We start from the raw sequence: 22,961 nt of genomic DNA, 5'->3' as shown, positions 1-22,961 counted from the left end.
CATTTACATGAAAACGTCTGTATCACTACAAAATATTGTTCACTGTAATACTGGGATTGGAGTCTGACCAGGGCATTTATGGTTCGTGTTGTCCCAGTACCTCCAATAGTTCCAAGTTATTATTAAACCATTCCCTAAGAGCTTTCCAGTGTAACTGCGCACATTCGTAAGCATAATAAAAAATGGCTGTAAAGTCGGTTTACGGACGATAGTTTAACGTGACAACGTCATAACAAAACATTGATGAAATGATAGTTTAGTTAAAGTACTAAATTTAAAAGCTAGTTTTGAAAAGCCCGCCTTAACATATTTAATATAATAGTATATTCATGGGCCAATCGAGTGGAAGAGAGATATATGCGGCGCAAGCGTACAATGAGCGTAACGTGACACAGCGTAACGGGACCATGTGCGTTACGGGACACTTTTTCGTGCGTGCAGCCGGCGTTCATCGATTTATTAGACGTTGTCACGTCAACACATAAAGTCAAGTTGTTGAATAGTAAATAATATTTTCAATGGTTAAAAATAATTATGCTGGAATGAAACATTAATTAAAATGTAAAAGACCATAGTTTCAGGGGAGCCGGCACTGGGACCACCTCTTGTCCTCCCTTCGTCGCCCGTCGTCACGGAGTCCCAGATCTGCAGAGGTCGTCCCGTTGTTCTCCGAGTCCCGTCTCCCGCGGGCTCCCGACTCCCGTACACCGTTGATCACGTGACCACGAGATATACATCCCTCGCTCTCCGCCCCTCCGCCGCGCACCTCAGGGAGGCCGCTCCCCTCCCACCACGGTGAGAACCTGTTAACTTCCGGTCACGTGTCGATGCGCACGTGCGCACTGACCCCCCCCCCCCCTTCAACCCCCTCCCGGTTTTTTTTCACGGGCAGAAATCACTCACGGGGATATCAGGGAAATTAAAAAAAGCCACCCTTCTTTCCGCTGGTAGCAGCTTTCCTCAGCACGGCTCTACTGCCTGTTGAGTGACTCTATCTCAACCCGCTCCATAGTTTTTGAACATTCGTCGTGTAAAGGGAAACTTAAGAATTCGACCATGAAACCAGAACAGTTTTCAGTCCCCCAAAGCTCCGTTTTTTAAACTGTATTTTTTAGAAGAGTGGATATGGCTAACACGGTTGTTTTCAGAAAATTTCATCCGGTGAAGATTCTTGGAAACAGTCAAGGGACTTGCATTACACCGTTATATTCATTAATAAGTAAAGACCTGAAAAATTCGCGATTTCATTTCGTGTTATGCTAAAATTCAAATAATTATTCCTTAGTGCGGCTTCTGCCATTGGTTCACTGTTAATCTGGAGGACTGAGGGCCAATTAGAGACCCCTCACTCATAGAAGTGTCGAATCACAGGTTACCCAGTCGAGACGACTCACAAGTCAGCAGCAAATGTATAGTAGTATAGTTGGCATTTGCACGAGTGTGTAGAGGATATTGGAGTCCATCCTGAAGTTCATTGAACCCGCGAATTTTTTCTGTCTCTATTAATAAGCCATAACATTTTTAATTTACCATTCGAATCTCACAGTAGTTGTCCTGTGCGACACGAGAAGACCGCGCGCCAGTCCAGAGGACACGCCGCGCTGATATTTGCGGCTACAGCAGTTTTGTCAGAAGTCTCCTCTGTGAAATGCTTCATGTTGATCGCTTTACCTTTTGAAAAAAAAAAATCCCCCCCCCCCCTCCTCTCCCACTGCCAGGCCGTCATAATTCCGGAAGTGATAGCTGCCGCCGGTGGGAAACAACAGTGACGCCCGGAATTCCTCCGCCCTTCGCCCTGGCCGCGAACCTCTTTCCGTCGGCAATCCCATTGTGGTGTGGGCTGCGGCTTTTGTTTCGCCGCGGGTCCGCTTGGCAGCGCTGAGAGCAGTCGCCGCTACCGGCCGCCGACCCTCCATTTCCTGTGCGCCCGGTGACGTCACCCGACTGCAGTTCACCTCCCCCCCCCCCTTCCCAGCATTCACGCGTTCCGCAGATATCTGTGCATTTGCACATTTACGTGAAAACCAATTTTATCACTATAAAATAAAAATTTGTTGTCTGTAAAGTCGGTTTACGGACGATGGTTTAACGTGACAACGTCATGACAAAACGTTGATGAAATGATTGCATAATTTTATGACTTAAAATTGAATAATTTTTACTTTAACAATAAAAGAATAAATAGGTACTTAAAATCATACTAGTAATCAGATTTTTAGAATGCAAGAATAATAAATTAACCTTTATTGCCGAAATTGTTGTTGTAATAAGCAATGGAAAACACATTAACTTTCACTTAACTTTATAAACAATCGAGTGGAAGAGAGATAGATGCGACGCAAGCGTACAATGAGCGTAACGGGACACAGCGTAACGGAACAATGTGCGTAACGGGACACTTTTTCGTGCGTGCAGCCGGCGTTCATCGATGTATTAGACGTTGTCACGTTAAAATAGTGTTCGCAGTAATACTGGGTTCGGATTCTTACCCGGGAATGTATGCTTTGTGTCACCCCAGTACCTCCCTGAATAGCTTTCCTGCTTAAAATACTGCAATAAAATAAAGTCAAAATGTTGAATTTTTGATTGTATTTTCCATGATTTAAAATGATTATTCGTGAATGAAACAGGGGGAAGGGGGAAGCGTTGCGAATAAAAAAAAATCATCGCGGAAACACCGATTCTCCCCTGCCCATCGAGGGTTTTTTAACTGGCTCAGTGTCTTTCGAAAAAACTGTGGCCCAATCACTGAAGCAGCAAAATGTAAAACGTATTTGGATTCTAGTGTATCGGGAAATGATTCCGCGAATTTTTTCCGGTATCTATACATGAGTAATAACTTTATTACCGGTAACTAGTAGGTACCTGCGTAGAGAATTTTCACCATAAATTTGTGTGCCGTTAGTAATCCATGCCTGACTTTTACTCACATTAATTGGACGAAACGTATACATCTATGTGTGTATTAGTTTGAAGCACGTTTAAAAGTCTATAGTCTATTATCTTTGAAATATTTGTGCAATGGGAGTGCATGACTTGATGTAAGTTTTTGGACATACGCCATTGCTAAAAACTTTTTCTGTTGAAGAAAAACTAAAAAATAAAAATAAAGAAATATATAAATAAATTAAATTATATAAATAAAAAAAATTCGTTCTCTTAGTACATTTTTTTCTTTGTTTTTCTTTGTTTTGTTGACCATATTCCTGTCACGGAATATTTTGTGGTGTTTATATCCTTGTTGACAACAGCAATTTTTTGCTTAATTTTGTGTTTTTGTCTTTTTTTTGGGTTTTATTTATATATTTCTTTATTTTTATTTTTTAGTTTTTCTTCAACAGAAAAAGTTTTTAGCAATGGCGTATGACGTCCAAAAACTTACATCAAGTCAGTCTATAGTCTTCCGCATGACAACAATCAATAACAGTAGGTAACTGCTCCCTGATGATTGCGACTGTAATGTGGACCGAAACGTCGGTGAATTATTTTTCCAAGTACGCGGCTATACAACCCAGAAGCCAAGCTACTTCAGACAATGGCCGTGAAAGCCTACGGACATTGTTAACAATCGATAATGTTAAGTTTCAAAGAGTAACCAAACATATATCATGAAAGTATTTTTTTTTTGTTATATTATCAGCGTTGTATTGTATTTTGTTGTATTGCCAGATAGACCGATGAACGTCCGGAGAAGTTGCTTGGCTTCTGGGTCCGCCGACGTGTTCGCGGCGGCAGGTCGCCTGCTGAAGATGGCGACTGCGGAGGTCGGCCTGACCCCCCGGCGCGTGTTGCAGGATCGTGCGCAACAAGGCGGCGGAGAAGGCGAAGCACGTGCACCACCAGCAGCAGCAGCAGCAGCAGCAGCAGCAGCAGCAGCAGCAGCAGGCGGGGGCGGGCGCGGGCGCGGGGGCGGCGCCGGGCCCCGTGTCGGTGATCGCGCACGCGCCCGCCGCCGCCGCAGCGGCCTCCGCCGGCTACAGCATCAACGGCATCCTCGGCATCCCGCCGCCGCCCGACCCCAGCGGCAAGCGGAAGCGAGACGCGCACCACGCAGGTAGCCGTCGACGCCCCTTCCCCTCCCCCCGCCCCCTCACGTGCGAGCACAGAAGGCCACGATCATCTCCCTCCTGGCTCACTGGCTGAGACCTGTAAAATTCGCGGATTCATTTCGCGATAGGATAGAGTCCAAATACTTTTGATATTATTTTGCTTCAGTGATTGGGCCGCAGTTTATCTGAAGGACTCCGGGTCAATGAAAAAATCTTTTAACAGAAGAATTAGCGAATCACGATCATTCCAGTCAACAGGTGTTACGAGTCGGTAACCAATCAGCAGGTACGTAATTTGCACGAGTGCATAGAGGATCATGGAGTCTATCCTTTAGGGATTTGAAATCGCGAATTTTACAGGTCCCTACTCATTGGTTGAGACCGGAAAAATTCGCGGACTCATTCCGCTATAGGCTGAAATTCAAATGCATATGCCTTCAAACGGCTTTTTTGCTTATTTTGGCTCACCGACTCTGGGCCAATGAGAAATACTTAGAGACCGGAAAAATTCGCGTATTCATTTCACGATATGCTAGAATCCAAACAACTGTACCTTTATATTGCTTCTGCGATTGGCTTACAGTTTATCTGAAGGATTTTGAGCCAATGGAAAACCTTCAACCAAAAAAGTATCGAACCGCAAGCGTCCCAGTTGACACGTGTCACGAGTCAGTAGCCAATGAGCAGGTGGCATTTGCCTGAGTGTGTTGGGGATTAGTGGAGTCTATCCTAGAGGTCATCGAAAGCGCGAATTTTTCCGGTCTCTAGAAATACTCAACTAAAGTAGTATCAAACCACATGCAAATCAGCGTGAGACGTCTCACAAGTTAGCAACCAATGAACCGGCGTCATTTGGCCCAAATATAAAGAGGTTTATATATACTATTCTGAAGGTCTTCGAAAAACACGAATTTTTTCCAGTCCTTACTCATTGGTCGCGGGTTTAAATAGTACCTCCTGTACAGACTCCGCAGTTACCTGCGTGTTCTAGCAAATCCCGCCCGTTCATTGGCTGCTGACTTGCAAAGACATATGAACTGGTCAGCACATGATTCGATACTTCTGTGACTGAGGTGTTCTCATTGCCCCAGTGTCGTCCGGAAGGACTGTAAGCCAATTGCAAAATCAGCTCAAAGGTACATTTATTTTGTGCGCGAAGTTTTCCGGTCTTTAAATATCACATTTCATTAAGTAACGATTGTGCAGTTATTCTTGTTTATAACTAGCTCAGATTCGTTAAAAGCATTTGTAGTCCTATCATCTACGTTAAGCAGATATATACGTGCTTAAAGTCTCCTTTTCCACCCAATGAATACGGGAAATAATCGTGGCTCTACCTATATTTTGGGACCTGCAAAATTTTCTTTATTACTTCAAATCAGTTTAAAATCCACACTTCATTGATTCAGCGTTTAAGTAAAAATGATTTCGAGACTGTGATATTGTAAGTGTTTCTTGATTGGTCCAGTTTTTATCAGGTACAGGTCTACTGTCAGCACACCAATCACAATAATTTAGTGCAGAAGCGTCATAAGTGGTCCCTGCAAATGAGGCAATGGCTTCTCCTGCAGACGGCTTCCAATCACAAAGAAGAAACAGCTGTTGCAGGCATACTGTGTTGCAGTCTAATGAGCGTTCAGATTTTTTTTCGAACATTACATGGCCTTTCATATGATCACAATAATAGGATGTCCTAGGGTGAGGCATAATATCCACTAATTATGTCCTAGATGTTCCTAAAGATTAAGTATATTCGAGGTTTATATTTGGTTTAATTTGTAACACGGAACATTCTCAAAAATTACAAAATGCTGGTAATTATAACCGAGGTACATTAAATATTACCGAGTAATTATCCAAGAACTTAACATGGTACCATTATAATGACTTTAGGATATGCATGTGCTGTGTGCAGATAAACTTAGACGAGTTAGAATCTCCTGTGCCTTAAGTAAAGTCATCATCAGTGTTATTCTCTGAATTCGTAGGGCCTCTCGCGGTCTATATCTTCACGCGTGTGTTTGGTAGTTTGAACTGATAGCTTCTGATGTCACACGGTCGTGAACTGAGGGGAGGTCGCATCGTCCATGAATGACGAGAGCATAGAAACAATAACAGTATTTGGACGACTTGACAGAACTCTATGGAATTTTTTTTTCGGCTAGATATTTTCATTACGGACACCTGAATGTTCATAAATAGCCAGTACAGTGTATAGTTTAAAATATATATATATATATTTCAAACTGTTTTTCATAAAATAAAGGGCTTGAAACCAAAATATATATAAAAATGTAATATTATTAAAATCATCTATATATTACTGTATTAGAATAATATTTATTCATTAAAACATTCTAATATGATATTTAAAAATATTCCGTCTAGTAGTAATATTAGACTATAATAATCATTATTAAGTTGACCGCCCATATATACAGTAGTCATGGTTAGAGACCCGGAAAAATTCGCGGGTTCGATGAACTTCAGGATAGACTCCAATATCCTCTACACACTCGGGCAAATGCCAACTATACATTGGCTGCTGACTTGTGAGTCGTCTCGACTGGGTGGCCTGTGATTCGACACTTCTATGAGCGAGGGTCTCTAATTGGCCCCTCAGTCCTCCAGATTAACAGTGAACCAATGACAGAAGCAGCACTAAGGTATAATTATTTGAATTTCAGCATAACACGAAATGAACCCGCGAATTTTCCCGGTCTCTAGTCGTGGTACGTAGCGGGAACACGGTCTCGCTCCGCGCGGCAGCTCTCGGCGGGGAGTCCGGGTTGTCTCGGGGGGCGGTGCGTGCCAGCTGCCCCTCGCGGCGGAGCGGCGGCGGCGGCGGCGGAGCGGCCTCAAAGGCACAAGGCGGCCGTTGTGCCGGCGCCCCAATCAGCGCGGCCCACCTCGGCCCTGGCACAAGGAGGTAGCTCTGCCTCCGCCGCGCGACATCTTGCCTCTCGGTGGGGAAGCATAAGATGTAGAGACCAGAAAAATTCGCGGATTCATTTCGTGATAGGCTGAAATTCAAACATGTGTATAATTCTGCTGGTTCTGCTATTGGCTCGCGGTTTAACTGGAGCTCTCTGGACCAATGAGAGACTATCGACCAAAGAAGCGTCGAATCACAAGCTACCCAGTGGAGACGACCCTCATAATTTAGTACCCACTGAACACGCGTGTTTACTTGAGAAGCGCAGAGTATAATGGAGGCTATCCTAGAGGTCATTGAATCTGCGAATTTTTCCGGTCCCTACTAATATGTACATCATTGAAATTGCGACATTTTATAGACATACTGTAATTAAATCGATTTAGACAACTCCCACTAATCCAATATCCATGCAACACTAAGATGAAGGGGGGGGGGGGGGGGGGGGGAAACAAAATCAGCTGTTCCGGATCATTTCAGTTTAAACACAAGACAATCCTGAATTAACTTAATGTCTAGTACACACTCGTCACCTGAGATGTTCACTATCTTTTTTTCCTACTGCTCTCAAGTTGCTGGTTTCGTTCCTCAAACAAACTGCATAGTTACATACCATCTTTCCTGACACACGTAGAATAGTCAATGGTGATTTGATACCGTTCGCAAAGTATGAAATAATTCTCTAATTCCCTGCCCGAACACGCCCGAATATTCACCTTCGGCCAACCTCGGGTTTATTTATTTATTTATATATATATATATATATATATATATATGTTTATTCTAATGTAGCTATACTTACCTAACTAACTGTCAATGGTGTTTTAAAGTGTTTTAATGTAGCTAACCTAACCGAACACTTTTAATATTTGAATTCATTTTTCCTGCGCAAAAATAAAACAACTCCCGAGGATGGCGGAAGGTGAATATTCGGGCGTGTTCGGGCAGGGACAGAACTGGATGGACATCTTAGGCTGGGACGGTGCTGCCATCTGCGGCGCATGGCGCGAACTAATCTTCACAAATCCAAGAGAAACATTTAATAGTATTAACCGTTTAATGAATCTGAACAAAATGGGATGTAATTTTAAAAAAAAATCCTTGTCGAAAATCAAGTAAAGTATTTTTTTTTTCTTCCTTCAAGTCTTTTTTCGCTTTTATCGTAGCCGTTTCATTGTACAGAATAAATTTCGCTCCGCTGATCAAATGATTCAGTAGTCGACGTAGCTGCTCCGGCAACGAATTCTAGCGGCGGTTGCTGAAACTAAGAACGAATTTTCGCGTAGATTTATCATGCTCGGCGTTATTTAAAGAATTCTACGTTAAATTTCGTGTCAGAGTTGTCGCATTGTAAGTGCGTCTCTGGCAAGTGCTGAAAGACTCGCTGGCTTCTTTTTGTACTGTTGTCTGGAAAGTAGAGTTCGATTAATATCCCCCTTCCCCACTCACCGAATTAGAATAAAATTAATTTGCCCAGCCCTATAGTAATGAATCGTCCCAGCGTTTATCAAGAGAGATTTCGGAAAACCCTTTGGGCGCGATAAGAGTAAATTTTCAAGGCCGAATTTGGTTAACGTGAAACATTTTTGTGAAACTTTTCTGACGTGAAAAGGACAGAGAATAGGTACTTAGCAAATTATATATATATAAAGATAGCACTATGCTATATATGTTGCTAGGCTCGTTTTCGTTCTACTATTGGTGAGGTTATTTGTCCCCCGCCAAAAAAAAGAGAGAGAGATGGATAAACGAAATAATAAGATAGAAAGTGAACGAATGAAAATGTTTCAGAAAATATATATAGGTATCTCATATAATCAGCTGCGAATGCCTTAAATTTACGCGCTCGCGTACGTCCTTGTGCAACTAGCAGGTAGAGAGCGATGTTGAGACAGTCCATGCACTTCCCGCATAGACAGCGCTACCTGTTATGAATTTCATATGTCGCACAGAGGTTTGGCATGTTCCAAATGGCAGAATTGTTTAAATAAAGAGTGATACGCGCAGTTTTTATTTATGTATTATGTATTTCAACATTAAGTAATATATATTGTTTCTTCATTGCCCAATTAATTATTGATTAATTAATTATTATTGATATAGTGAAAAATAATTTTGTTAATTCAGGTTTGTTAAATTAATTTTATTTTAATCAAACTTCTAATACTCGAAAGCTTTTCGTAAACAGACACCACTCGGACATCTTGAGCAGTTTTCAAATGCGTGACGTTAGATCGTCGCTGAGTTGTTCTTGTCGGCGCACTTCTGTGATGACGATGTCGGAGGACAAGGCCCCTGGAGCACAGGGAGGGGGGGATGACGTGCCTTCCACCCTCTCTTAGTCCCGACCCGGGGGGTGGGCCGGGTAAAATGGGGCCTCGTACCGTCGTACATTCTCGGAGAACTGCGCCTCCCCCCACCACTCCTTTCTGGCGAGCAGTGTCATTGTGCCCGGGTTCGTGGACCGTGACCCCTGGTCGGCCGGAAGCGGAGGGTGACCTCACCCCTTCTGTGCCTCCCCCGGCTCCCCCCTCCTCCCTCCTCTAGCTGCTCCGAGTGCGCTGCGTCGCTGTTGCCGCGCGGCCTCAGACACGCGCGTCATGACGAGTGCGGCGTGTCTCGATGCACCGGGCCTGGCAGCCCAAGACAAAAAAAAAAGAATAATGTTCTAGGTTAGTAAAGATCGTACGTTTTCGCGGCCATTGTCTGGAGTTGGCTTGGCTTCTGGGTTGTAGTCGAAGGCGAAGATGCCACCGACGTTTCGGTCGCCATCATCAGGGGAGCAGTTACCTACCTACTCCCGTAGTAACCCAGCAGCTAAGGGTTCAGGTGTTGGATACGCTACACCCGTACCCTAACCGTATTCCTAGTGCACGATAGGACACGGCCCGCCCCTATATTTCTAGGGAAATTATTTTTTTTGTCTTATACGTGACTTACATATCTGTTGCCGAAATTCCGCGCATGCGCAGAGCTCACGTTTTAGTTGAATTCGTCCAGATGGCTGACCCGCGTCTGGCGCCATCAACTCGTGTATATTAGATTTCGTGAATATCCGGGAACGTACGAAAAGTTTTGAAACTTTATGGTAGCGAAGCTATCCTGGAATACATCTTTGTACACCTTAATGGTCAAAACAAGAAATAATAACAATCTAAAATCTATCTCTGGGATTTTTACATTAATAATTCTACCGATGGATGCGAAACGTCCGCTGGAATGAGTTGGGACCAGTTTCTAGCCTCACGCAGCTTATTGAAACCTTTGTTGATTTGTTACGTTACTGGAATACGGTTCAGACACGTTCTGGAATAGAAATAAAGCCTGCGAGCTAGGTAACGGATGTATTCCAATAAGGCAGTGCTTATTCACTTACCTTACCCGAACGTCTTGGAATACCACCTTAAGTGTTTGATGTTTCTCGTCAATGTTGTTGTCAACAAAATCCCATGTCTGTTGTAGTGTCACTTTCAAAAGAATAAAAAAAAACTCACTTTGCAATATTTACTTCAACAGATTTCAACATTTTCGCATCGGCAAATCATAAGTCAACGTCGGGGCCATACATAAAAACAGGACTCTCTCTATTTCTAAGTCAGTCTATGTTATTATTCCTGTGTCGTATACTACTCTACGGTTGTTCTTATAAAACTTTGTCTGTTTTGTTGCTTAAAAACTCGTTTGTAATTTTTGTATGTTAAATATTCGTATGTACATTAACTTCATTTAACTTCGGAGCTATTATTGATTGTTGTTACACATTACCAACTTTTCACCTCATTATAGGCAGAAATTCTAAATGACATAAAGTGAAGTTTTTAAGTTAGTGAAAAGTCTAAATAAAAAATAAATTTCATTGAAATCCAAACAGTACTTTTTAAGTGATGTTAGAATAAACAGGGCGAGAGACAAAATTTTTAAGCCATAATACATATTGGTAGTACATACCTAATATATGGTAGTTTTCTACAATATTTTTTTTAAATTTTCCCTGAAATGTTTTATTGTTAGTATAGATTACAGAATGAAATGCATGTTTTAGACTGTTGAAAAAGGCCACCCCTCGAAATCTTTTGAATTCCTGTTGTCATACGACACAAAAAATTTGCAATAAATATTTTTACGAATAACAAACAATAGCGGGTACCACATAGGGCATTAAGAAATAAACTTATATTGAAATATCGCTTGTGTTACAAAATAAATAATGTAATAATGCAAACCAAATGTTTACTTAAACATATGCACCCACTATTGCGGCATGTGTCACCAAGCCCTATCATTGTAAATAAAAATTTAATGACTTTTTTCATAAGAAACTATGTATTTTTAACGAGATAAAATGTACCATGTGTTTATATTTTAAAAAATCGGCTGCCTCTTTTCCAAAATTCATCAAAATCGGTAGTAACTAAGTAACCGTGTAAAAAAACATCCAGTCATACAAACTTTCGCCTTTTGTATTAGTATTAATACATGGATAATATCTATGCTCAAAAACAGTTGTATGCTTGCGTTAAGTCCTAGCGAAAATTAACAATATAAGTCCACCGATATTTTGTATTACTTTAATTTTTTACACATTTTTTTAAAGAATTATAAGCACTCTTATCCAACTCCCTGATTAACATAAATGTGAAAAGATCTTTAAATTGTTACTGAAATGAGAAAGAATTTTTTGGACATAGCCTACGGCAGTGCTGGTTACACTGTATGTCATAAGAAACCTCTTATAAGGTACAAGTTTGAGAGTTTGAATGTTTCTTACTAAATCCGACTTTGCTACCAAATCGATTTGGATAAAATTTTTAAAAAAAGGCGTAGCCTATATACGGGATTACAAAGTTCCACCCATGAAAGGGTGAAAATGGGGCAAGTTTTATTCATTAAAGAAAATGTAATATCATTGAATCTACTTAATTGGAAGTTAATAAACTCATAAAGTGTTAGGTACTTCATATGTATTATCAATTTTATCGAAATTCAACCGAAGAGTAAGTCAAAAGGGTGTAAGTTTGATTTTATAGCAGCAATTTATAACTTTGAAGATAATAACTCGGGCGTTAAAATTGACATGAAAAAAATGCACACAACCACCACCAACATTTTTTTTTTACCACTTTCCGAAGTTAAAGCTAATGTTAAAATATATAGTATGAAGAATGAACACACAAAATCTAGTTACTTTGATTCACCATCCGTATCAAAAATCTACTACGTTTGACGGTAATTAACTGAACATGAATTACACGTACAAAGAGTTACGTAGTGTGTCCTATACATTTTTTTAAAATTTTAACACTAAGTGTAAAAATGGTTGTGAGTTAAGACTTTCAATAAATAACATCCTTTATTAAATATTATAGAGCAGTAAGTTAGTTATTGGATGTAATGGTTTGGTACAGCTAACTATAGTGTAAACGTTTGGATATTTGGTTGTTTGTTACGTATTTATGTTTTTACTGTTAAAAAGATTTTTATAAATTCATGGAATGGCTGAAATTATTACTGGATTAAAGCATACAATGATTTTAATTCCGCAAGAAAGAAATGGCCGTTAAAATCAATTTATAGAGCCAACTTGCTGTGACATGGACCGCGATAGTGAGAGTGTGGGGATATAGTATTAGGTTTTAAATCTTGTATTAATAAAATAAATTATTTTTGCTTATTACTATGTAGGTATATTTTGATTACACTGCGTGTATCAGTTGTTTTCAAAGTGATGTAGACATAATAGTAGCTGACGGGGTCAGAGCATTTTGCAACTAAAATAAATATATAACTCTTCAACGACTAGCAATATACAACGTAGTGGAATGCCTAAAGTTAGTAGTAATTAGCTACTACAAATAGTTTCTCCTATGAAGTTATTGTTGTTTGGTATCTAACCAGGCTAAGGACACGCGGTACACAGTTTGCAGGGGTGTACTATGTTTTATATGCCATAGAATCCACACATCCCAACTAAGCACAATCCACAATCCATACGGGACACGAAAATTATTGTATGTCCGATTGTAGGGGGCTTCCACAGAGCTTTAATACAATCTAGCCCTACAGACACCTTCGAATGAAAACTGGAAAAGGAGGGGAAGTTCGCTTTGCCCCCCTGTTATTTCCCTGGGACAGTTCGAATTACAAGCGAAACTTTGTTATTGAATAATGGGCATGATCTAATATTTGTAATAATAATAGCAATACACACATGTTAAGATAACTGATAAATATATACGTACTATCTTTGCCTTAACGAGGGCAAATATTAAAACTAACCGATAAAAAAATAATTTTCGTAAAAAAAAACAATAAGGTGTCCTTTGGTTCCTGTGTCTGCCTCTCAAGTTGCGTTTCTACTTTTCTTGATTTAATGCCAACTTGACAGGTTGCAAACCTGGTTATGTTTAATCTGAATTATATTCAGTAAATCCAGGGACTTATTTTTTTCAAAACGTTGAGTTAAATAGTGTTCAGATAAGTCTGAGTGGACAGCATGCAAAGGAAAAAAAAAACTCTTCCACCTTTGCATCAAATTTTAAGCTTGGGCACGTTGCCAACTAGGGCCTTCGGAAAAATTTTTAAAATTTTTTTCTTGACTGCCTCGCCCCGGGCTCGACCCAGCGCCCTTCACACGCGACTGCGTCACGGAGGTCGCGTTGAATCTCGGACGCATGGGGCACCGAGTTTCCCTCTCCTGTGCCGAATTTCCGAAACCGCAGAAGAAGATGGAAAGGAGGGAGAGCGGACGACCAAAAGAGAAAGAGGGAGACAGAGACGGGAGGTTTGTGTAATCGGGCGAAAACAACACCTCGGCTCCTAATTTACGTAACAAAAGCGGTGGCGGGTGCGGATGTCGGCTGCGGGGGAAGGGGGGTGTGGATGGATCTGTTGGGCCCCGCGCGAGGTACCGGGGGTTGGTCGCGGTGGAAAGGGGTGCGCCTGATCGTGGGAAAAACAAAAGGCGTTGCGACACCTACCCGGAAACTTGTTGAGTCACGCTGCCGGAGCAGCCAGAACAATCGGCCTCCGAGCAGGGAAAACCCGCGCGGCAAATGGGGAGTTCCTCCGAGCCCTTATGCTGCTGCCCCTGAGAGCTACGTGCGGGCCACCCATCCCGGCACGGCTGTGCGGCGGGTTGCATCTGCCCCTCACGCACCCGCCGCGCCCGGGGCGTGTACTCGCAGGAAAAAATGTTGACCACTCATAAAAACTTCTATAAGACATAGCCGTACTTGTGATTGGCGGCCGTCTGCAAGAGATGCCATTGTCCTATTTGGCCGGGCCATTCAGGAGGCGTTTGTTTCCGGACTGAAGTGAATGATTGGTGTGCCGACAATAGACGTGTACTTGAAACAAACCCAGCCAACAACGAAAAACTGATAATGCACACACGTATGGTATAAAAATCTCTTGCCGAAAAGTACGTGGCCCTTTTTTTTTATCGCCGTTGCTTTAAATCAGTTGATTAATCACGTTTTCTCTGTTGTACGAGAGAGCAGTGTAATGTTTACAATATTAATATTGTACAAAAAATTGAGTTTAATGATGATTTTTGGTTCATTTTTTGTAATTGTGTTTGCTTAGCAATACTCACTACTCGTTGTTAATTTTTACGATTCTTCTTAAAGGGTTACTTTCAAACTATTATAAAAAATATTTTGTCATTGGCCTTTTTTTTTTATGCAGCGACGGATTGTTTTTCTAGCAAGTTGCTAACCAGAGTGGCTTAACCACTGGCATCACTCACCAACTGTTTGGAATACTACCTCCTTGGCACGCAGCGCAAAAAGACTGCCGAGATACGCTGTTTCTTTTTTCGAGCATAAAATTACCAATTTAATATTTCATGGCCTCGAGATGGCGCCACTCACGCTGAAAAATAAGGCAGTCTGTAAAAACAGAGTTTGCGTAATTTGGTATTCACGCCTCACTGAATATGAAACACAGTCTGCTTTTTAAGAGTTGCTGCGTTGATATCCAAATTTCATCCACTTTTATTCTAATGTATTCGTCTTAGTTACCCGTCATAAATTTAACATATTTTGTCTCAAGTAGGTTTGTAGGTTTTACCGAGAAAAAAAATCGAATGTCTCAAAAAATGTTCATTTTTACAGATTAAACAAAAGAATTTGAATGGATTAAAACATTTATTGTTCATACGACAGAATTTTCTGCCAAAACAAATAGTTTTAGTTTCTTTAAACACGGGCTATATTTACTGACCTATATAAACTTAGTTGTTGTATTTAGTTATGTTGACGAAGTATTTTATAGTAAGAATTAAATTTTTATCTTTGTTTCAAAGTATTTGGTTCTTGAAGCTGATTAAATTTTTCATCGCTAAAATTAAAAAATATATATTATATCGGTTAACTGTAATCCTTTGTGGCTGCTATAAAATATCATGTCCATATAGACTACACCAAGTTTTTGTATTGATAACAAATTAATTTTGAATGTCCCTATAAACCATGTATTAGTTATGACATGTGTTTCCTGTCTCTAATAAGCCATTCGTAGACACTAAACATTGGGGGAAAAAATTTTTAAAAATGTTTTTTTTTTTTTACAAAATACAAACCGTTGTTTTGCAAAGAACATTTTAATACTAAAAAAACGAATTAAAATTAGTTTTTGTAACTGTAGTTGATAATTTATTTAAAATATTCCATAACGGTCTTACTTTTTTTGGGTTCATTTACCAGTTAAACATATATATATATATATATATATATATATATGATTTTTTCTGCTACGAGTTGTTAGATTTTAAAAGAAATAAAATTTTATTCCGTAAAGTAAACAATATCTCTAATAACTGAGTGTCCATGTACAAATCCAGAGGTGTGTGTTCTACTGCGCGCGGTGTTGGCTTCTGTAGTCCCAGGTGTTCTGTGGTCGATGCGCTTCTCACCCGGTCTTCGCGCAGGAGGGGAGGTAGTGGTTTTCAAAAAAAAAAAAAAAAAAAGGCCCATACGGGGATGAGGAGGGGAGTGCGGAGGGAGGGTCAGGGGGTTGGCGGGGCGGCCAGAGCGCATGCGCTTGTGTGACGATAAACCCAACCCCCTCTCCTTGTCTATACCCCCTCCCCTCCCCGGCACAATGCCAGCGCCTGCGAAAAAGGGGAGGGGCGTACTAACTGTTCCCGAATTTGGGGCCGGTAAAGTCGGCTTTATGACTGCGAGTTTGACGTCGGCGGTAGGGTAGAATGGTCGGCAGGGGGATGATGGCAGCTCCAAGGGTGGGGAGAAAATTGCAGAAGGGTAGGAGAGGCAATGTCTGCCCCTGGAGTTAATGTACGCGGCGAGGGGGAGCATGCTGTAGGTTATGGAACAGTTTCCAACATGTCGCTTCGTGGGTTGAAGGAGGGGTTGGGGGGGTTGAGTCCCTCTTTCTCCGTCATCCCGTGTCTCCCTCCCTCTCTGTATGGAGTTGTGTGTGGCGGGAAACAGCGGTGGCATAAAGGGGGGAAGTTTTCAACTCTATGAAGGCACGGCGCATGTCACCCCTCGCCGGCCGGGAGGGAGAGGGGGGGGGGGTGGACGCTAGTGGAGGAAGAATAGCTTTTCAACCCCTGTACACGAGTATCTGCAGACTACTATTCTCGCCACGTCATGCTTCCTGCAAGTTCCCTGGCTCTGTCGAGATTCGTCGACGGCATTTTGGGTCGCGGGATATTCCGCTTTTACAAACTTATGTCTGCGTGCTGAGCACAGTGTTGAGTTAGATAACGTCTGTATGCTTACAAGGTAACCGGGTGAAGCCGTTATTTTTACAGTTCAGTTACGTATAGGTTAGACACCCAAAACTTTGACTAGTGTTTGCATCATTGAAACATTTTCAAAAGGATTTTTTTTTTCCAACAAATATCTGAATGTCGTCACGAATTTCGTTTTAAACAAACTTGTTTAAATGCTGTGATAGTATTGCTCTAACAGTAACGGCAATTGTTTGCTAAGTTATAATTTTCCTGGATACTGATATTGAATTTCAGAGTCCTCTAAGGATTCTTCGCTTATGAGAAGAGTACTACCCCGCCAAACCCAACTTCATTCATAATTCATTCAAACATTGTACCCACATAGTTACGAGGGAAAAAAAATAGGAAAAATCTTACCAAATGTGACAATGTAATTTTCGCACTTACTGTATTGAGAAGTTAAATGATATATTTTGAGTTCCCAGTTAAATAAAAAATTATTGCTTTTGTGTGATATTTAGGCAGACTGCATCTAAAATCTCAGCCTGGGTTAGAAAAAGCCACTATATATCACTGAAATGCACGTCTTATATAACTATACTGCCTGTAATACTTAATGCCTGCAATGTCCGCCACCAGGGTCGAATCCACAGTTATGTTCAAGTTCAACAAAAATACAATTTTCAATTATAAAGGTTATTAAAATACATAGCAATTTGCAGTCTAGCCTATTGATGAAAAATAATGCAACATTTTCAGGTCGCTAGGAACACAAAACGTGCATAATTAATCAAAAGTTATAACATAAAATCTCAGTATGATCACAAAACTTTAATGTAAACAATTAATGATAAAGTAAAAATTAATTGGCACTATATTTTTTTCTTTAATGACCTAACAAAAAAATTATAATATTTATTTCAATTTGTTGATATATTGATTAAAAAAGATTTAAATGTTTTTCTTATATTTTTCTTATACGGGTTACTATTTTATGTAAAAAAAATTTAAAAAAATTTTAGGTAATATTTTTATAGAGGAAATAATTTAATAAATAAAATTATAATATCAACATACATTTACTATAAAAATTAACAATATTTTATTTTATTGGAATACAGCTAATATTATAATTGCCTAGCTTAACTTTGATAGAATGAACTTTTTAGGTGGCGTGTATTACATATTGTTATTGGTTGTAACTCCATCATACTCAAGTTTGTAATAATTGTACAGTGCTGTAGTTGAAGTGATCTTTGTAATCTCAGATAACCGTCTCTTCGTAGAAACTACACCTGATTCCGACTTCGAGTTGAGTGTTTCGTTGTCAACAGTGTGAACATGTGTGCGGGAGGAAAAAAGTATGTTTCTTTTTGCTGATTATTATTTTTGATTCATGTTCAACTTAATACCGTAAATTTTCTAGGATAAACCTTAAATTTACAAAGATCCCTGTATGATTTGTAACCAGCGTCCTTCGTAATTAAAGGTGAAAAATGTTTAACTATAAAAATTAATATAATGGCATTATAACAAATCAATGATTTTCTCATTTACAATTACAATTCCGTGTCTTTCCTTGCACAGCACCGGTGAGTGGGCCAACCTAAGTGCACTGATACTCACGAACTCACACGGCGAATTTCGCCGCGCGCCGTGACGTCATGCGGGGAGTTCCCGGAGCGACCAATGAGGTGGGGCCACGTTTTAAAGTTCTCTCCCGGGAGAAGGGCTGAGGAGGGGTGGGAAGGGGGTCGCGACCCGTGCTGCCATCTGAAGGCCGTTGAGCGAATCTCTTTGTCACGCCCCTTGCGCACATTCGGCGCGCGCGATTGTTTAATATTCCTCCCCGGGAGTCGGCGCGGTCGATAAGGGCGTCGGGCGGCGTCGCTGGCCTCGTCGCGCTCGCCCTTAATGTCTATTTTCCCTTTCCCCCGTCCACCCTACCTCCCCCCCAACTCTCTTTGACGCTCGGCGGGAACACAATATCGTCTTTCCGCTCAGCTGCGTCGCGGCTGTTTTAAACCAAAGTTTGCGAACGGCGTTGTCTGCGCGCGAATGGGAAAGAAAGGGGGAGGAAGGGGGTGATAGAGAGAGAGAGAGAGAGAGGGAGATAGAGAGAGCAGGACGTGGATGGCATATTGTTGGCTTATCGCGGCTCAGCAACTGTGAACACGCTCGCCTACTCGACTGAACTCACTGGTCCGCTCCTGCCTCGCAGTTTCCAGTTCGTGCCTACTTTCTGGACGACTCGCGCATTTGAAGCATAACTTGATGTAAGCTTTTGGACATACGACATTGCTTAGCACATGTATGTCTGTAGAAAAAAACTAAAAAAATACCCAAAATACAAAAACACAAATTAAGCAAAAAATTGCTGTTGTCTTTTGTCTTTTGGGGATTTTTTTAGTTTTCTTCTACAGACATACATGTGCTTAGCAATGGGGTATGTCCAAAAGCTTACATCAAGTCATGCACTCCCATTGCACAAATCTTTCAAAGATAATACCCACAAGCATAGTTTGGAACGTCAAGCCACGTGCACTCTGGCAAGCCGTGTCGCGCGACAGTCTACACCAGAGGCGGCCCAGGATAAGAGGAGGTATCGTACAACGAAGGATGGACCTGTAATACTTATTTACAAAACACTGAACTTTCAGTACTTTCATACAACTTTTGATGGAAAAATTTAACTAGTAAGTTTTATCATCAACTATACATCCAAATTAAATCAATTGATTAAATTCGTGCTATCACCCCTACCGCCTCTCCTTTGCAGCCACGCTTCGTCTACTCACAATCGATAGTTTTGATTGTAGACTATCCGGATCAAGGTGCAAAACAATTTATAGAGACGTATGCAACGCGCCCGCGCCTGAAGTCTCGAGTTGTAAGTGTTGGTTCGTTTATTCGCACTCGGAGCGTTGCCTGTCTCTTAGCTCGTACACAAGCCCTTTAAATTAATAAATTAAATCGCGGAAATATTTTGGGCCCTACTTGGTCACGTGGTCTTTTCGGGGCTCTGAACAACCGTCATATTGCGACTGACAAGCGGACCTAAGGAAAATAGGAAAATTTTGCAGGCTTTAATTAATTTTTCTTATATATATAAGATTGCCAAAAAAAAAAATTATAGTTTTAACAATATCTCCATAGTTCCTAACGAACAGTTTGTTGCGTGACTGAATGGTTCTTTTTGTGCAGGCCGAAAACGTTTAAATATTTTTTTATAACATGGGTAACATTTGTTTTTAGATGTGCGTTTATGTATATATCTGGTGTTCAGTGGCAAACACAGGAATTTTCTTTTTTTTTTGGGGGGGGGGGGGGTTTAGAAAAAAAAGAATTTGAACACGTGTACTAAAAAATAACTTAAATTACTATTGATACTATCACCCCGGCATATGGCGACGCGACTTCTCACACAGTGACATACTGTGTTCACTAATGTTTTTCAAAAAACATTTTCATACTTTTGGGAGGTAGGTATACATCAGTATTGTATTCTATGAGAACCAGTGTACATCAGCAATGGCTAGACGCCCGGAAGTTTCGCGGCCTCAGGGTAGAATTCAAAGTCATGGGTGTGCTCAACCCACGCTTGCTTTCCCATTGGCTGGTTTCTTAGCGAGCTCATTCTTATCCTTGTTAGTTGGTTCAACCTGATTCGCTTTACTCCTCTCCTAGCTGGGCATCGTTGGCTCACGGTCGCAGAGAGGCGTGTCCGAACAACTGCGTGTCCAAATCATGAACACATTACGGGAGTGTAAAGGTTTGCATTCTGACTTGCGACTAAATGAATGCGCGAAATTTCCGTATCTCTAGCAATGGCTAGAGACCCGCGAATTTCGCGGATTCAATGACCTGCAGGATAGACTCCAATATCCTCTACACACTCGGGCAAATGCCACAACTGTTCATTGGCTGCTGACTTGTGAGTCGTCTCGACTGGGTAACCTGTGATTCGACACTTCTATGAGCGAGGGTGTCTAATTGGCCCTCAGTCCTCCAGATTAACAGTGAACCAATGGCAGAAGCAGCACTAAGGCATAATTGTTTGAATTTTAGCATAACACGAAATGAATCCGCGAAATTTCACGGGTCTCCAGCAATGGCGAGTGTCCACAACGAACTCGGATCGCGCGGAGGCCGCACGGAGGCGCCGGCAGCATCGACCAGCCAGGCGGGCGAGTACCGCGCGCGGCCGTCTCGGCCCATCGGCGCTGGCGTCGCGCGAAGGGGCGGAGCCATTGATTGTGGTCGCAGACACGGTACTTATCGCGCCGCGCCCGCCACAGTTCCGGTACTATCGCACATCACACTCGTGCTTTCTTGTCAAACAACAACTGTCGGAAAAGAAATTGATTGCTCTAACACTCGAACGTGAATCCATTTTTCCTTCATTTGTTAAATCTATAGGTAGGGACCTGAAAAATTCGTGGTTTCGATGACCTTCAAGATAGTCTACACAGTCCTCTGTATACTTGGGCAAATAACGCCAGTTCGTTGGCTGCTGACTTGTGAGTGGTCTCATCTGGTATTGCCCGTGATTGGTTACTTCTTTAGTTCAGGGTTTCTCATTGGCTCAGAGTCGCCCAGGCGAACAGTGAGCCAATAGCAAAAGCAGTTTAAAGGTATACGTGGATGAATTTCAGACTATCGCGAAATGAATCTGCGAATTTTTCCGGTCTCTATCTATAGGATATTTACCACGTATCAACGTATCAGTGTGTAGGGTAGTAACTGCCATTTCATGTTTGCGAATAAGAACCGTATTTGATTTTCAGTGTTCGTAAAATAATTCGAGCTAAATACCATGCAGTTTAAAAAGTATTCGAATAAGTGGAAGTAAGTTATTTTAAAAAATAATACGCTTTCATACTTCTGAGAATATTAATGTTGATGTAACAAGCGTATTTTTAAACTACATAAATATTTTTTTACCAGCTTGTCACTACCCTAGCTCTTTTTGTCGGTTTACCTGGTGCAAAATTGAGCTGTCAGGCTTTAAAAAAAATTGTCATACGAAACTACTTTTACGTGCTTAGAGTACGTTTCTTGCATAGGAAAAATCTTATAATTTAGCAGGAGACTGACTTTAAAGACAATTTGCAAACATTATTCCTAGTCGTCTAACATGTACAAAATCAGCACTTCGACATTTTTGTTTCTTAAAATCTTTCACTGTTTATGTGAAGGACTCTGAGCCAATGAAAAAAATCCTCAACAAGTATCGAATCAAAAAGACCCCTTTTAACAGGTGTCACGAGTCAGTAGCCAATAAGAAGGTGTAATTTCCCGAGTACATGCAGGATCGTGGAGTCTATCCTAGAGGTGATTGAAACCGCGAATTTTTTTTCAGCATCAAACTATTAATCTCATCAAAACTCGCGTGATGATTGATAGAATACGGTGATCAATCGTGGCTGCGTTGGGTTATAAACGGCTTGTACATTAGTCCACCGCGAGACCAGGTTAGACTGTAAACGGGTATGCGGTTAACCGCATCGATCGATGCTGTGGCTGCTGTCGTATTGCTTGATCGCGCATTCTGGCAGGACTACCACGACTGGATTCTAACTGAGCTAAAGTCGATATGTACTATGAACTTCTCTACGTTTAATAAATATGTTTCTATAAAGTTCCTAAGCATGTTTTGGGAGTCGTAAAACTACTCCGTAAATAATTTTGTAAATTTATTAAAAATATTGATGTAAAATTTCAGATATTTGTACATTTGTACATTTATATGAAAAAAATTGTATCACTACGAAATAGTGTTCGCAGTAATACTGGGTTCGGATTCTTACCCGGGCATTTATGCCTTGTGTTGTTCCTGTTTTAACTGCGCACATTAATAAGCTTTATAAAACAAAATAAAGTCATATTATTTAATATTAGATTATCTTTTCCATGGTTTAAATAATTATGCTTGAATGAAAAATCATTTAAAATATAAACTTAAGAGCCAATTTTATTCAGAAATACTCGGTGTTATCTCCAAAAACTTATTTATATATATGTATGTGTGTGTGTGTGTTTAAAAAAAATAACCATAGCAATATACTGTACAAGTTGCAATATATTTCTTGTATTAAAAATTATTTCTTGGCATCTGATTTCCAAAGGAATCTTTTGTAAAAGTACAAAAAATATGTTCTGTGTATGCTGTGGGTATGGGAAATTCATCATACAAATGTAGTTTCTCTCCTAAATTTTTTAGGTTGAATCCAAATGCATTCGAAATATAACTGCGCTGTTTTTGTAGTTAATTTAT

At 40.8% G+C, this 22,961-nt stretch overlaps 1 protein-coding gene across 1 annotated transcript in view; it reads left to right on the top strand.

The window, feature by feature from the left end:
• LOC134539625 (paired box protein Pax-5-like) overlaps positions 1 to 22,961 on the top strand; it is a 123,505-nt gene that overhangs the window by 78,736 nt on the left and 21,808 nt on the right. Inside the window, exon 4 of the mRNA XM_063381808.1 lies at positions 3,795 to 4,054. Within this exon, the coding sequence (XP_063237878.1) occupies positions 3,795 to 4,054 (260 nt within the window). The remainder of the gene's footprint in view (positions 1 to 3,794; positions 4,055 to 22,961) is intronic.

The sequence above is a fragment of the Bacillus rossius genome, chromosome 15 (genome assembly GCF_032445375.1).
Source record: "Bacillus rossius redtenbacheri isolate Brsri chromosome 15, Brsri_v3, whole genome shotgun sequence".
Classification (NCBI taxonomy): domain Eukaryota; kingdom Metazoa; phylum Arthropoda; class Insecta; order Phasmatodea; family Bacillidae; genus Bacillus; species Bacillus rossius.
Note: the sequence above shows the minus strand (reverse complement) of the source record. Positions and strands in the feature narration are given on the sequence as shown.